The 16662-nt window shown below is 34.4% G+C and overlaps 1 protein-coding gene across 2 annotated transcripts in view; it reads right to left on the bottom strand.

Annotated features, from left to right (window-relative positions):
* The window catches only part of EPHA3 (EPH receptor A3), a 340031-nt gene that overhangs the window by 60139 nt on the left and 263230 nt on the right, over positions 1 to 16662 (bottom strand). Inside the window, exons 6-9 of one of the 2 annotated variants that reach the window (XM_079155919.1) lie at positions 15435 to 15559; positions 12635 to 12797; positions 5294 to 5396; positions 4540 to 4607 (exon numbers count right to left, since the gene is read on the bottom strand). In XM_079155919.1, coding sequence (XP_079012045.1) covers positions 4540 to 4607; positions 5294 to 5396; positions 12635 to 12797; positions 15435 to 15559 — 459 coding nt within the window. The remainder of the gene's footprint in view (positions 1 to 4539; positions 4608 to 5293; positions 5397 to 12634; positions 12798 to 15434; positions 15560 to 16662) is intronic. The other variant, XM_079155920.1, reaches the window with a different exon arrangement.

Raw genomic sequence — 16662 nt, 5'->3', positions numbered from 1 at the left:
CACACCAATACACTATCCATCAGCTGAAATCTTGTGTAACTTTTCCACATAAAGGCAATATAAACATTGTTTAAAAGCTTAATAACTGTGATAAGAAGCTAAGTTCCTAATATAAATCATATATATATAATTTATTAGATACCAATATCCCTTATTATTATATATTTATTTATTAACTTTTTCTGAAGGTGAACTTTTTCATGATGTTCTGTAATTAAAATATTAAAGACAAGTGACACAGGTGAACTTTGCTATCATTTAGAAAAAATAACGATTTGGAATTTTTTCTGAAAGAACGCTTACTTTAAAGAGGAGCATGAGATCAATTAAATTTCATAAACAGACTACCATTAAAGACATCCACAATTTAAGTCTTACAGTATATCTACTAATAACACTGATTATACTTTCAATCGTGGTTACATTGATAACAATGCTTTAGCAGGCGACATCTTTGCTGAATAGTTATATATTTTTCATTCATTACAGTAAGTTATTGAAGATTTTATTTCTTTTAACTCAACAAATAAAATCAGACATTATAGTTTCCAATATTGCTTTATAGTGGAAGATTATGTCATGAGCAGAATGGCAGCAGAACAACCTATTGGTCAATGACTTCTCTGAATCAGTTTTGTGTTTGGTACTAAATCAGTGCCAGCAGTTGTCCTGAAAAGCCTTCAGCACAATAAAAGAACAAGTGACTGGCAGGGACAGGAGGCAAAACTGTTTTCCTCAGTTCCTTCTTCAGATAACTTTGAGGCAGCAGAACGGGCAGGGGAAGGTGAAGGAGCACACTGGGAAGCAGAACAAAGGCCGAGATGCACACTGCTGCTTCTCCTGGTGCCAAGGCTGCTGCTATCAGAGAGGAGCGCCCTCCAGCCTGAGGCAGGGTGTGGATAATTTGCAACCTCCTACAGGAATGGAGAAATTGAAGTATTGCCTTCTGCTTTGGGCGAAGTACAAATGTTGAGCTTTGAAAATGAGGACTCCACTTTGAGGAGTTTTTCTGGCTTGGAGAGCTCAGCTCAAAGGGCAAGGAGAAAGTTTACTATGAAAATGCTTGTCAGGTAGTTAGTGCTCAATAAATAATGGTGATTATTTCCCCTACTCAGTATTTTCATTGTTAAGAACGTTTATTTACATTTTTCTTCCCCATTGGTGCTTGGGATGGAACTCAGGGCCTGGCACTGCTAGGCAAAGGCTCTACCACTGAGCCACATTTCCAGGCCTATTTAGAATTATTATTGAGGTTTCTCGGTTTTAGAGTTTGGGCTCAGAAATGTCATTCATTTTAAGTTGACAGGTTAATTTGCCTACTTCTTTTGTGTTGTTATAATTTGAATCATAAATGTCCCCCAAAGACTCAAGTGTGGAAGACTTGTTTCCCAGTTGCTAATTCTATTGGGAAGTGATGGAGATCTTAGGACGTGGGGCCTACTTAGGAGAGTGGGGTCACTGGGTAGAGGAGTGTCTTGTCCCTGGCCCATTTCTCCTTTCTCTTCTCTCTCTCGCTCTCCTCCAACTGCCTTGAAGAAGTAGGCAGCTATGTTGCAGCATATCCTTCTGCTATGACATTCTGCCTTTACCTCAGCCCCAAATCAATAGAGCTAGCTGACCATAGATTAGAACGTCTGAAACTGAGCCAATGTCAATCCTTCATCCTCTAGGTTGATTTTCTCAGGTACTTAGCAACAGAAAGTTGACTAAAGCACATGTAAACCTTATTCTTTTCTATGAAAACAGACAGCAGAATCATCCTTTAACACAGAAGTCTATTATACCTTGTTATTACTCTAAAATAACTTCTAACTATCAGTAATAAAACACTTTACTCTTAAAGCAAGACATAGATTAAGGAAAGCTATCACATGTTTCTCGCTTTTGGGTAAGAAAAAAAAATGTATTAACCATAGAATTACTAAAATATGTTAGGAAGCAATGTCTAGTTAGAATCCTTTTGTTTGTTCAGTTTGGTTACATGGTAATAAAGGCACATAAGATTAATGAGGCTATGTTATATTTTGATATGCCTCTACTTATTTAAAAGTAAGTTTAAAGAGAAAATCTAGCAGTCCTCTTCCAGGAAAAAAGAGTGGCCCTTTAAACACCTAAGCAAAATTAAAATCTTTTGTAAACAATCACCAAAATAATTACCTTGCAGAACTTAAGAAAATCAATTTGGGGGAGATTTGTTGGCATCAGAATTAACAAAGCATATAAAATGAGTTGACTGCATCATCATAGACATTTTTTAAAAGCACTGACTTTACAAAGCCACCAAATGGGTGTTAAAGTTATTCTTCAGTAATAGTCAGCCCTAGAGGATATCTGTAATACTAATTTGAAAAGTATATATTCACCTCCCCCTAGTCAGTCATATTCACTTCTATTAATTAAAATAAGGTAAATTGCTTTTCCATCCAGATGACATTGAGTGTGTATGTTGTGGGGCGGGGGGTGTTGCAAATACAAACACACATACCCCAAGTAAAACGTCTGTACACCGTGGGAGCTTGGCTGCTGATTTTTAACTGCTCGCCCCTGAGGTTCCGGGACTCAGGAGATTGAGGCTGCGAGGCACATAATCCCTTCACACCAATAATTAAGGGCAGCATACAGAGTAGCTGGACTCTGTCATGAAACCCAGATAATAAACACATGCACACGTGTTAAGCTGCACTACTTTACAGCTCGTTCTGTGCAAACACAATAATTTACATTTCCATTTTACCAGCATGCGTTGCCCCAAGGATAGCAAAAATGTAAAAAGGTCCAGCCAGAGAGGGCAAGGGGACAGGATCTTAGGAGGTGAAACACATTTTGTTCCTTTTGAAGCAATATTATAGGATTTGTAACAAGGCTGGAGGGAATAGTTCATAGCTAGAGCTTTTTAAAGTAATACCAAATAAATGGTCTGAAATAAACCAGCTGCAGTATTGAGAGGCAGAAAGTTTACGAATGCATATAAGTTACTTTATGTTTTTGAAGTCAGGATAAAAATGCATTTCTTTTTGTTGTCGTTTGTCTATCATGAGGATATTCTGCATTTGAGAAAAAAAAAAATTAAAGTTTCAACTAACTGCATCATGGAAACCATCAGTAAAATAGACCGGAAGACATAGGAACCTGTTCACAATTGCCCTGCAGGAATTTATCCAAGCACCATATTCAGAAGACTTATAATTCTCATAAAATTAACTAAACCAGCATGGTCTTGCTGTAATGATAATATGTTCATCAGTTGTTCAACTCACACTAAAAGGGATTTAATTCCAAAGAATGTAATTGCTCTGACTAATTTATGCACGGAGATTGTGGCAGCTTCTTGTGGGCCAGTGAAAAAAAAAGGAGAACAAGTATTCTATAATTCGTTTATGCACTCTTTCAAGTCTTCTGTGCTGGTAATGTAACTAATCTGGATTGATGTGTCATTGATATTAAGAAAATAGCACTTTGGCTTTTTGTGAGTTTTCCCATAATGACTCTGCAAGAGATCGACAGGCAAAACAAACAATGCTTCTGCAAACTCTTGCATTTTTCCATCTCACACGACTTTACATTTTAGCAAATACTTTTTTCTTTTTAAGCTACCACATGCCTCCTAGATGTTAGCAACAAATAATCAATTTTAACTTAATTCATAACCAAAGTTACCATTTTTTTAGATATGAATCCAAAGGCTTACAGGAAGTACCATGTTGATCTGAAAGTAATTTTAGAGGGCAATAGTGAAAGCCAGAGAAAGTAATGCTTATAAGACTACATTAGCTGTACTTCGATATTTTAGGGCACCTGAGCATGAGTATAGTCTGTATTAATTTCCTGCTATAAGAACATGTTATTCCTTTTAAGGCCACTGATTAGTAATTGCCACACTAAGTGGAGTCATAGTTCTGAAAAGCAAAACACCTGGAAGGATTTGTTTCACCAGAAGGGAAAAAAAGTGAGCCTTTTTCTTAGATGTAAACACTTTGTTACCTAAAAGATTATTTCTTTTAGAGAATATTAAAAAAGGCAAAATTGGTTGGTTTAAAATGAGGAGGAAAAGTGCTGGCTTTTCTACCAGTTAGATATCATGTAACTCCAAAATAAATAGTTTATTTTCAAGCTCTTTCCTGATTGGTTGGTTAAAATAGGGGAAAGCATTTCACATAAACAGAGGTTGTTTATATTTATTTGGCAGTTAGGAAGAGAAAAGTATCCCATTTAGATTTTAGCAAAGGACTAGTAATGAGGAAATTGAAGATACGCTTTGCATTTCAGCCACGCAGAGTTGACTACAGTTCTTACCGCTCATCATGTGCATATTTGAACATAAACCACGGGTTACCCTTCACTTTAAGTATGCTGAAATGTAGCCATGTAAAAATTGCTTAATGCAAACCCATGAATTTCCTTCTTCTAAAATAAATTTAATTTACTCCATTTTTCCATAAAACTACTTTTGAATTCTCTTTGTCAAGGGGAAGCTATCCAATTATAAATCAACAACTGTTGAAACTAAAATACTAAAACAAAACCAAGTTAGAAACTTACAATGCCCATTCCCAAAGTGAAGTCTTTTTTCATCCGCACCATGTTTTGATTTGTTATAGCCACAGAACCTAGAGGTAAATCAAGGGAACAGAACACATGAGGAAAAAATACTTAAAGCCATTATCTATGATCAGAATATGCAAGGCACAAAAAAATAAAGCTTTTTTACTCAAACAATTAAATGCTTTAGTGAAAGTTTATTGACTTCACATTCTCCAAATCCTTGGTAGAAAGCCTCTTTTCCTGGGGACCCTGGAAAGCTGCCTAATGAGGAGATATGGAGAGTGGCTTCCCTGCTGTGCAGACCCCTCCAGCTCAGTTTTTATAATGGCCTTAGAATGTGTTTATAGTATTTTTTAACAACTACTGTTAGAATGAATGAAGGGTGAAGTCTCCAATGGTAATGATTAGTGCCATGCAGTGCTGCCAGTGTTTTGGGTGAGAAAGTGTCAAGGAAATCTAGGGTTATTGAAGTGGGAGGGGATAATTGGAAAAAGAAAGGAGAGACTAGGAGTGAGGTCAAAAGAGAAGTGGTGTGCTTTAGAGAGTGGGGACAGGAATTAATGGAGAAAGGGAAACCAAAACTAAGGAGAGAGGAAAAAAGAAAGTGAGGAGAAAAAGAAGGACCCAGAACACAAGTGCTAACATTGTTATTTGATAAAAGACTTTATGGACCATAGCAAAATTTCACAGCAATCAAGGGAAGCAAGGAAAGTATGGTCAAAGAACCTGGTAAATGAGATAAAAATCTTACCTCCCAATCAAAACATATATGACCACGGTGAGGAGAATAATGGCTACTGCCGCTGAAATGGCAATCATTACCACTTGGCTATTTTCACCAGAGATGGAGAAAGCTGTAAGGTGAAGAGAATAAAAGAAGAAATAGACAAGCATTATAAAAACGTTCTAATTAAGCCTGTTTTGCCCCCAGTAAGAAAGTGATGTTTTAAAAAGTGGTGTTTCATTGGCAGCGATTTGGATGCGCCTAGAGGACACTGTGCTAATTGAAATCAGTTAGACACAGAAGACAAATGTTTCACATCTCACTTATGTAAGAAATTAAAAAAAAAATGTCAGACTTGGAAAGAGGTATCATGGCTATCTGAGGCTGGGAAGGTGGGGTGGTGGGAATGGAGAGAAATTGACTAAAGGATACAAAGTTCCAGTTATATAGAAGTAAGTTTTCAAAAAACTATTGCATAGCAAAGTGACTACAGTTAATAAAAACCTATTGTGTATTTCAAGATTTTAAATGCTCTCACTACCAAAAGTGACAACTATGTGAAATGATAGGCATGCTAACTGGATTGATAGAATCATTTCACAGTATGCATGCCTATCAAAACATAACATTGTGCTCCATAACTATAAAAATATTACTTGTCAGTAATAAAGAGAAGTTGATTTGAAAAAGGAAAAAAGAGTGATGTAATACCTGTCTCATGGACCTCAATATCTATCACCAACAAGCTCTCCCATATGCCTCACTTTTTAAATGGCCCCATCACTCATTCATTCACCTAGAGAAGAACTCAGCAAAAATGGCCCAGGAGCCAAATCTGACCTGCCATCAGTTTTTGTACAGCCACAAACTTAGAATGACTTTAGATTTTTTTCATCATTATAAAGAGTGGAAAGAACAAACTTTTGTTACCTGAAAATTCTTTGAAATTCAAATTTCAGTGTTTATAAGTTTTACTGATACATAACCACATGATTTTTTGTATATGACTGAATTTATGCTAGAGTGAGCAGCAGAATCATAGACTAATGTGCACAAAGACTAAAATATTTACCTTGCCCATCACAGAAAATGTTAACTGATCCCTCAGCCACAACAATGCTTCTCAAACTTTAATGTACACACAAACCATTCAGGAATCTTTTTGAAAAATCAGTTTTTGATTCAGTCAGTCTGGAATGGGGACTAAGACTGTACATTTCTTACGATGCCTCTGGTGACTGATGATGTCTGTGTCAGACCACATTTCAGTAAAAAAGTTCTAGAACGAAAATAGGAAGTAAACTTGTCCTCTCTTTCTTCTCATCCTTCTACGTAAGTTAATCACAAAATCTTCTTAAATATTCAGTTTAATCTCATTTCTCTCCTGGATGATAATTAAAAATTCCCAATTGGTCTCTATTTGCATGTCTTTTTTTCTTTTACTTTGTCACCTAAGTACCCCTTTTCAACCACAAATTTGACCATTCGTGCATAAAATCTCTGCAAGATTATCAATTTCAGATGTAATTCTATAGCAAGACATATAAAGCCAGTTAGGTTCAGTTCTCTGTCTAAATTCCTAGCCACATGTGCTACAAGTTCAATAAGCATCCTAATCTCTATAGACTTTCTAAAATACAAGCAGTTTCTGGACTCCCTCTTTCATATGTTCAAATTCACATGCGTTGTCTTTGTGGTAAAAGCTGATTGAACACTTGAACAAATTATGCTCGAAAGAAAAGCAGAAGAGTTAGTTACTTGAATACTATCACATCAAAAGGAACCAACCCTGCATCTTTAACTGGATCACATCCAAATTTGGAAGATTTTCTCCAAACAGGTGGTTTTATAATAATTAAATGATGCAAGAAAATAAATGGGGTGGATAGGCTGTTAGAAATGTCCTAAGCATCTGAGAAAAGAGCTCAGAGTGTGACAGGATGGCACACCATAATATAAACTGTTGCAAGCACTTTATTCTGTACTACTAGCAAACTCTTGTTTACACCAATGTGGCAGTCAAGAGAGTGTCTGCTCAGATATCCCTGCTGCCAAGAGTGCAGTGAGCAGACAGCCTCCAGCTGCTGCACTTCAGGATTCACAGTGCCCTTCATGAGCTGACCCTGTCTTTCTCCAAGATGGACATGGCAAGTGCAAAGTACCAGAGTCCAGCCATTCTTGCCTAATGCAGGACCCCTCAAATGGGTGATATACATTCTCTGCAATGGTGACTGAGCCTCTAAGAGCTGCTCTGCAGTCTGCAGCTCTTCCTTCCTAGTCCTTCACTTTTTCATTTTTAATTCTGCAGTGCTAGGGGTTTAACCCAGGATGTTATGCATGGTGGCATGTGCACTAGCACTGAACTACATCCCCAGTTCTTTCAAAATTTTGTTTTGAGACAGAATCTTGCTAAACTGCCTGGGATGACCTAAAATTTACGGTTCTCTTCCTCTTTATTTTCATAGATAACAGACATACACTACAATCTGAGACTCTGTTTGTCCACCACCCTGCTTGTGATTTCTCAGGCATCTCCCCTAGAACCCTTGCTTTTGAAATTCCATTATAGAATCTGTTCCCTCAGAGTACCTGACCTATACATCCCCTTCTGTTGGATATAGATGTGTGAAGTTTGTTTAAAATAGCTTATCTCAGTATTTCAAATAGACTTCATAAACATAAAATGATTATTTTAACTAAAACATATAATGATTATTTTAACTCATGCCCTTATTTTGTATACTATAACAATGTCTAAAAACTAGTAAGTGTTAGCTGGGTATGGTGGTACACGCCTATAATCCCAGCTACTTGGGAGGCTGAGGCAGGAGAGTAGCAAGTTGAATACTCAGGGGTGCTTAACCACTGAGCCACATCCCCAGCCCTGTATTTTTTGTTTTTGTTTTATTTAGTTGAGGGCCTTGCTAAATTTCCGAGACTGGCTTTGAACTTGTGATCCTCCTGCCTCAGCCTTCTGAGTGGCTGGGATTATAGGCCTGTGCCATTGTACCCTGCTCTCTTCTCATTTTAATCTATCTACATATATTTTTGTCTTCCTCTCCCTCAAGAAGAGTGATTACAAGTTCATTCTTGTGGGTCAGAATGCCTAAATTGGTAGTTGTTTGCTATGTGACATGATTTGATTGTTTGAGGATTAAATGAATGAATATAATTGAAATATTTAGAACAGTGCCAGACACATAGGAAGTACTTAATAAAAAACATTTTTATTATGTCATTTGCCTGATGAAAAATTAAGAATAGTACTCTATTTCCTATAAAATTCTGTATTTCAGTATACAAAACCCTCTATGTAAAGATTCTTGTCTCTTTATCAGGCTGCCTTAATGTCTTCTAATAATAGGCTCCAAGAGATTAAAGTTGATGCATGCTCATTCTTTATAAACAATGAAAAGGGGGAAGAGGGAATCCTGGATCCTAATTTAATTGTTCCTGGTACTTATCTTTGTGAAAAATAACATCCAATAGAATTTTTCAATTCTAAAGCTAAACTTTATCCCACACAGTTCTTTAATTCTTTGAATTTTCAGGTCATGGATTACTTATGAAAACACGAAACACTCACATACACACTGCTGTGGAGTCCCCTCCAAACACTTATTTAGGAGCTTAATCTTTAATTCAGCAGCATTGGGAGTTAGGCTTAATGGAAGGTGCTTGAATCACAAGTGCTCTGTCTCCATGGTTGGATTAAGGTACCTATTATAAGGACTTGCTCTTTTCTTGCCCTTCTACCTTCCACCATGTGAAATAAGAAGACCTTCACCAGGCACCAGATTCAGTGCTTTAATCTTGTACTAGCTTCAAGAACTGTGAGAAATAAATTCCTATTCTTTATAAATTACCAAACCATACATATTCTGTTGTGCCAGCAAAAACTGAACTCTCTCATTCACACAGACATGCACACTCCATGTACACACTGAACGATCACTTTATCAGGTAATATTTTCACCACTTTATAAATGATAATTAACTTAACCAACATTTAAACCTCTTTGAGTTACACATATGATTTCCCCCAATTTCCAGATAGGAAAACTGATACAAGGAGCACCTTGGAAATGATTTCCCAAGGTCATCCAATTAAATGCAAATCAACTCCAAAATACTTGCTCCTAACAGCGTCTACATTGTTCCTGACTTTCTTGGGCATAAAGCACACACCTTGGATTCAGGTTCTACCCACTTAAGGTTTTTAGACAACTGGTCTCTCTGCTTTTCTACGTGTCATACTGTTCTTCTTGCTTTGGTAGGAGCTGCCTTCATTCTCGGGAAATCCTTTCTTGCTTCTGGACTCCATGCTTTTCGTGAGTCTTAATGTTGCCTCTTTACTTAGCATGTGAGGGTGTAATAGTAGCACTGTATCAGGACTCCAAACTTGGAGACTTTAGTTTCATTGCCCCTATTTACTAGCTATGCAAGCTTGGAAAAACATACAACTCTGTCTTACATCATGCATTAAAGGAAAGAACAGTATCTGAATAGTTTACAGAATAGGATCAAATGAAATGTTTATGAAAACGGTTCATATCCTGCCATATAAATGCATGGGCTCTAGAAGCAACCAATTGCCCACCAACCATGAGTCTGTGGGAGGCTTACTTAACTTAGTTATGACTCAGTTTCCTCATCTGTACAAGGATGATTGATGATAAGTGCTGACATTTAAAAAATATGATATTTTAATGCACTTAAAATATGTACTCAAATGTACCTCATATCTTTCCAATAAACCAAGATCAGAAAATTTTATCTAAAGGCTAGGTCAAAATACACTATGGTCTACTGAGGAATAATTGTGTTATATATGAGAACTTTTCACATAATTTTTAAAAATAAAAACCAGAGGGAAAAAAAGAACAAATTGCGAAAGAAATCCAAATGACTTATATTTTAAAATTTTTAACATATAACAAACAAAGCTTTAGAGTTTTTATGAATCTTATCACTTTGATTTAAAAAAATAAAGAAAGTAAAGCTTGATTTTTGCTTTTCTTCTAAGGCTAAAGGTTTTCCCCCACTTTCATTTATGCTCAAAGTCTGGAAGAAGTCTATTGTGAAGCAGTAAAAGTAAATTGATTTGTTAAAAAATCAAACTATAGGGCTAAGGATGCAGCCCAGTGTGAGCAAGCCCCTGAGTTCAATCCTCAGCACTTGGGAGAAAAAAAAAAAAAAAAAAAAAAAAAAAAAAAACCCATACAACTCATAGTTATTTTTATAAAGAGAAAGAGTGAAGAGGAAGAGTTCATGTTTTTTCTTTCTATCCTCTTTTCTCCTCTCTCTTTCTCAATCAATATAAGTATTTCAAGAATAAAACTTGGTACAAATCCTACAGCCCTACAGGATTTAAATCAGCTACTTTTCTTTCTTCAGTGCTGGGAATTAAATCTAGGGCTTTTCACATCCTATCGAAGTGCTGTACTACTGAGCCACATCCCAAGTCTGTAAAAATTGTCAATTTCTTAAACTTCAGACACTAAGTCTCAAAAGAAGTCTTCTATGCATAAATGCTACTCAGCAATGTCTATGTCAAATATGGAATTATACTGAAATTTGTTGTTGATTTTGCAAATCTACTTATCAGATAGGGTTGAGTGCTAATTAACATCATACAAAATTAGATGGATGTTCCAAATTATTCATTAACATACTAAATATTTATATAATTGTGATCTGACTCTTTTACCCCTCAATATGTATAATTTGTATCATAAGATATCATAAATATTTGCTTTTCCTACTTCTGTGATTTGGGATATTTTCTAGTAAACCAAATATGGATTTTGTTGTTACTGTTAATTCAACTATTCATTTATAAGTTTGAAAAATCAATTTGTAATCATTTCAAAAGGAGAAACTTTCTTCACATCATTTAAAAGTTGCAAAAAAACCTTAGAATAACTAATGTCACACTGAAATTATGTCCAGTCATCTAAAAATTTTTAACTTATTTTGAGCCTTGTCATGGATTTCTACACCATACTGAATTTTGTATCTAGTGTCTCTGGAGAGGTTTCTCCCTGCTTATTTCATTGTGGAGTTAGGAGAGGTCTTTAAGGGTAGATATGTATGTCTGTGAATGGGTGCTCTCCTCTAAGTAGATTGGTTATAGTTCTGCTGTGAACTGAAGATGTATAGAAGCATTAGAACCTCAAAACCTTGCAGAAGTTACAGCTCTTTAAGTAGCATTCTTACTTGACAAAGCCAATGTCATGAAATATTTTACTAAGTTTTTATCATTTATGACCAGTCCTACTATGTATGAAATTATTACCAATAATAATGCGATTTTATGTCAGGAACAAAATATTTAGAAAATAGAAAATATAGGTAACAGAAAAATTGCAAGTTAGAATGGTCAAAAGACATGACTAGATTTTTCTTCAATGAAGTTTTGGACACTCTTAGATCCTTTCAGGAAAATCTGATTCTAAAGGGTGTCCATATTTGATCTTTTCTCTAGGCTAGTTTATAACTGTGAATTATAGTTGAAGAAAACTATCAGTGCTACATGTGACTTTTCTTATTACAATTAAAATAACACTTGTTCAGCAGAGATATAATTGGTTTATTTCTAAACACACACATGCACAAATATGTATGTGTATGCATCTGTTCTAATTTTCCTTTAAACCAGTCTTGATCTCTTATTAGTCTTCTCATTAACTAATTAGTTAAATAAAATATTTAGCTTGTATTTATTTTATATTATCAACATAGTTATGATATTAACTTCTGAGAATTATATTTCACCAGAGTGCTTTTAAAATATTGAGTGAATGCATTTAATGGAAGGAAATCTTTGTTTTTTTCTGGAAAATATCTGCCAATTCTAGGCCAATATTAGCTAAATTTGGGATCAACTGGACAGGCTATCCCAATTTCTTGTGAATATGAATGAAGCAATAAAACATATTTTAGAAAATTCTTATTCCCTAAGTTATACATGAATGGATGTGTTAAGGCTAAAAACAAAATTAGGATTCTCATGCATCATCAGGTTTCTTGTTTGTGGTTAACTGAATCATTCAATGAACTTCAAACATCTAAATTGACAGGCGCTGGAAGTATGTTATCATATTTAACAATGTTCCTTAAGAGGAATTTATGACTAACGGAAAACCAGAAGTATTCCACACATTAAAATAAGTTTGATCTGTAAAAGAGAACAAGAACACAGATGCATACTCACACAAATACAAACACATACCTCAGCAAATTACTGAAGTCCCAAGCAAAACATTCAATTTATCATACTAGGTTAACATTTAGGAAGTGAGAATAAAATATCAAACACTTTTGGTAACAGTCCTCCCCCTTACACAAAATTGAAATAATACATACAGTCTGGGCTAGTTTCGAACTCGAACTTGCGGCTGTTGGTCCCATATCCAGCTGCTGTTCGGGCTCGGATTTGGAATACATATGTAGTATCAGGCTTGAGGCTACTGATGGTGACATTTGTGCCTCTTGCCCTCAAAATGGTATAACTTGTCTCTTGTTCCTGCTTTGAAGTAAGAAAATAAATCATGTTAATATCAAACTTCATTATAATGCTATTGCATGATTAACAGTTAAATACTCTAAGTTGATTCTTTAAAATAGAGCACATGATGCATAAAAAAAGTTATGCCCATTATTTCACTTGCTGGGTGCAAGGAGGGAAATTTTTCCAATGAAAATGTTTATAGACTTCCTAATTTGGAGGTTATGATGTATGCTCTCCGCATAAACCTGGAAAAGTTAGCTTTAATTCTTACTGGTTAGTGAACATGTGAGTGAAAATACATTCTCTTCAAAGTCAAAGCTGAAAGAAAGCTTCAAACTAATTCCAAGAATAAGCTTACAAAGAAGAAAATAGCCCTTTGAATTAAACCTAATAAGAACATTCTACTGAATGTCAAATAGAAAATATTTCTATTAATCTAAAATTTTAAAAATGAAGTCAAGATTATATATGTGGTTCTAATATCCTCAGTATAACTACGTTTGTTTTGTATTTTATGTAAGTCATTGCCATTTAGTAGAGACAAATATCATCTGAGTAAATTCTAGAAATAGTTCCCAAAAAGGATCTGTTCTGGGAGATTCACATTCCACATTAATATTAAAGTTTCTTTTGTGTCAAGTTCTATTTGCAAAAATTAAATTTGCACTGAATTTATTTTTTCTCTAACATACATGAAAATGATAATTAATTATACTTTTTAGCTAGAGATGCTGGTTATATATTAGATAGCATTTGAGTTAGTATATTAAATAATGAAAAGTATTGAATATATTTCATATATATATTGAATATATTTCTTATGCATAAATAATTATTTTGTTCATTTAAAAATTATTGAGCAAGTACCCAGAAGCAGACTCCGTTGATCATTTTGAGACAATTACATTAAGCAGTCAAGAAATATAGATCTTAAGAAACTAAAATTCCAGTGAAGCATTCAAAATATTTCTAAGTCCCACATGTGAATTTGGGAATAATTTTTAAATTCATATTTCTGTGCTAAAAATAAGTATTTTTATACACATATTTAAGTAACATCACTTGTATGCAAGCATCGTGTTTTTAAAAGCTTAGGAAATAATAGATTTAATGATTTTCTTCCTCTATTCATTGCATAATGTATACATTATTTTGTTGGTGGAGTTTGAAAGAAGTTAATTTATTTTTCATGTTGGCAAAAGATATAAACATAAGTCAATTGTATTTTGGAATTAACATCATAGTTTGGTTATCCAGTCTGAACTGAGGCACAAAGTTAATTTCTTAGATCATCAATGAAACTTGCATTCTTATATCTGCTCCCTCTATCTTGTCATGTTTTTTAAAAGATCACAGTCACAAAAGTGATTGGCTTTAACATAGTGGATTACTGTACTGTGATTATGGCAAAATGAAATTTCTTAGGCCTCACTTTATTTTGATGAAAAGGGAATATCTTTTTCCTATAGAGAAGAGTATACATAAAATAACATCATGTTTATGAACTATGTTGACTTCAATAAAGAAAATAACTGCATAACACAAAAGTATATTTATGCATTATGCCTCTTTGACAACTGAATGTTCTAATAACTCTCAGACCTCTAACTATCCATTCTCACACTGAAGTAGGTACACAATCAGGGAAACATGCTAAATGAGGAATCGTGAATGTCAGGATTAAAAACATAAGCCTAATAAAATATTTTGGCAGGGGCTATGGGAAATTCATCTAATGTTACTACTCTCAATTATTCCTTTTAAAAATTCCTATTTACCAACTTTCAATAAATGATCATATTGTTGAAATTTAAATAATGCATGCAGAAACATCCAGTATACATAAACTGCATGTACATATGTATAGCTACAAAATTGCCCAGCTTGTTTTTAATTCACTTTAAAATACTTTATAAAGGGCAGCAGATACACAAATGTGTTCTGTTTCTGTATTAACAGCTATGAAGTGAACCAGCTTTGATGATAAAGTTTGAATACATCTTGCTTTCAAACTTGTCCATTTTTTAAAACTAGGGAACAATAAGTGTTTAAGTGATGAAATGTCACTATCTAAATTCTATATATAAATAACCCTGTGCTCATCTTTTATAATTGCAATGTTAAAACACAGTTTTATGATGTGAGGCATACTTATTCATTCACCCCATTTTCTTTATTTTCCTCTGCAGAGTCAGGAAATCTTTTTATCATGAGTTAAATATGTGGTGTTTTGTTATTCATTCCAATGTTACCCTCTTTATTAAATGAAAATCACGACAATGAGAAGATCACAAAATGAGGTTTGAGCCAATTAAAAAAGGAATACTTCATCAGAGAAGTCAAAGAATCACTACAAAGGTTTTAGTGGAACAAGGATTCTCTGTGTAAAAGAACATAAATGTCCTGTCTATTGTCACAATTAACTGAATTATGTTTGGTAGTGATATTTTTGATGTTGTTTATTGCTGTAGAGTAAAGGATATTTGACAAGGTGGTTTCTAAATGCCCCCTACCTATAAATTAAAGAGCTCATACGACAGGGATACTAAACATAGCTCTTACTAACAATGTCACTGCTTTCTTTTCAAGAGTATTGCTAATGAGAAAATAGGCTCATTCCCTACACAACTCAACCACATAAAATTGTTTCCCCACCTTTTCATAGTATTTGACTTCATAGTCCAATATGATCCCATTAGGATGTTCAGGTTCTTGCCAGGATAAAGAGATGCTATTTCTGGATGTCCGATCTTTCTTGATTATCATGACAGGTGATGGAGCTGTAAAGAAAGGAAGGGAGGAAAAGTGGGAGAAATCAAGTTTATGGGTTGAAAAGCATGGTGAATAAGAGCAGAGAGAGAGAAGAGAACCAGCAAATGGAGTCTATCATTGGTCTAATCTTTGGCAAGAAAGCATGATTTCCATTTCCAAGACCCCTGAGTATTAATCTGGCCCCATATCCAGTCCCAGCAGCTGGATTATAGCCCTAGTGCATTCAAGCCTATGGAAAATGAGCTGAGATTTTCTGCTGCTGGTTGACTAGTGGCAAGTGAGCAGATGTTTTCAATATGCTACTATAATGTAAGCAATGAAATATATTTGATATATTAAAAAAAGAACAAAACATTAGGACTACCTATTTGTTATAATGTTGCAAAGTTATTAATGCCAGATCCCTCAGTTCATTGATAACATTTTCATATGCAACTCTGTAAGAGGACTGGAATCCATTATGCACGAGGAGTCCCATGGTATCCATAGATAATAATAATATTTAGTGTATTATGAAATAGATATGACTTAGGACATTACTATAGATCTTGATTTCTGACAAAAATCTCTCATGAATAAAAATTCATTTCAAGAAAATGATTTTATATTTTTGAATTTTAATTTCTTAAAAATATTTAACAAGAAATTCAAGGAAATAACTGCTTTGTGTTACAGATGTATTTTGAGATATCTTATTCAATAATGGCTATATTTGTTATCTTTTGTTGCATATTATCAAAAATTTGGAATATAAATAGAAAGCAGCAATTTAGATCAGATATAACGGGGTCATCTTCATTTCAAACTAAAGCTTAAATATGTTTTAAGTGATTTCTGTTTCCAATTCTTCCATTAAAAATAAAAATGCATATTGTCTATGTATTTTGGGTTTTGAATCTCAGTCTCAAACAGTCAAGTGAAATGCCTCACTGCAGTACAGCAGAACTTGGCCCTAGTAGAATATAGCAAACCAAATTACCAGAAAAAGCTCAGGAATTTTCATACATTAACTATTGAATTGTTTTAATTGATTGAAAACCCACTATGTTACACATTTTTTGCAAATCAAGCCTATTTGAACACTATGTATTTATAATCTTCAAAAAGCTAA

The sequence above is a fragment of the Sciurus vulgaris genome (genome assembly GCF_902686455.1).
Source record: "Sciurus vulgaris genome assembly, chromosome: 10".
In the NCBI taxonomy this organism is placed as follows: Eukaryota; Metazoa; Chordata; class Mammalia; order Rodentia; family Sciuridae; genus Sciurus; species Sciurus vulgaris.
The sequence above is the reverse complement of the archived record's forward strand: the minus strand, read 5'-3'. Positions and strand labels throughout refer to the sequence as shown.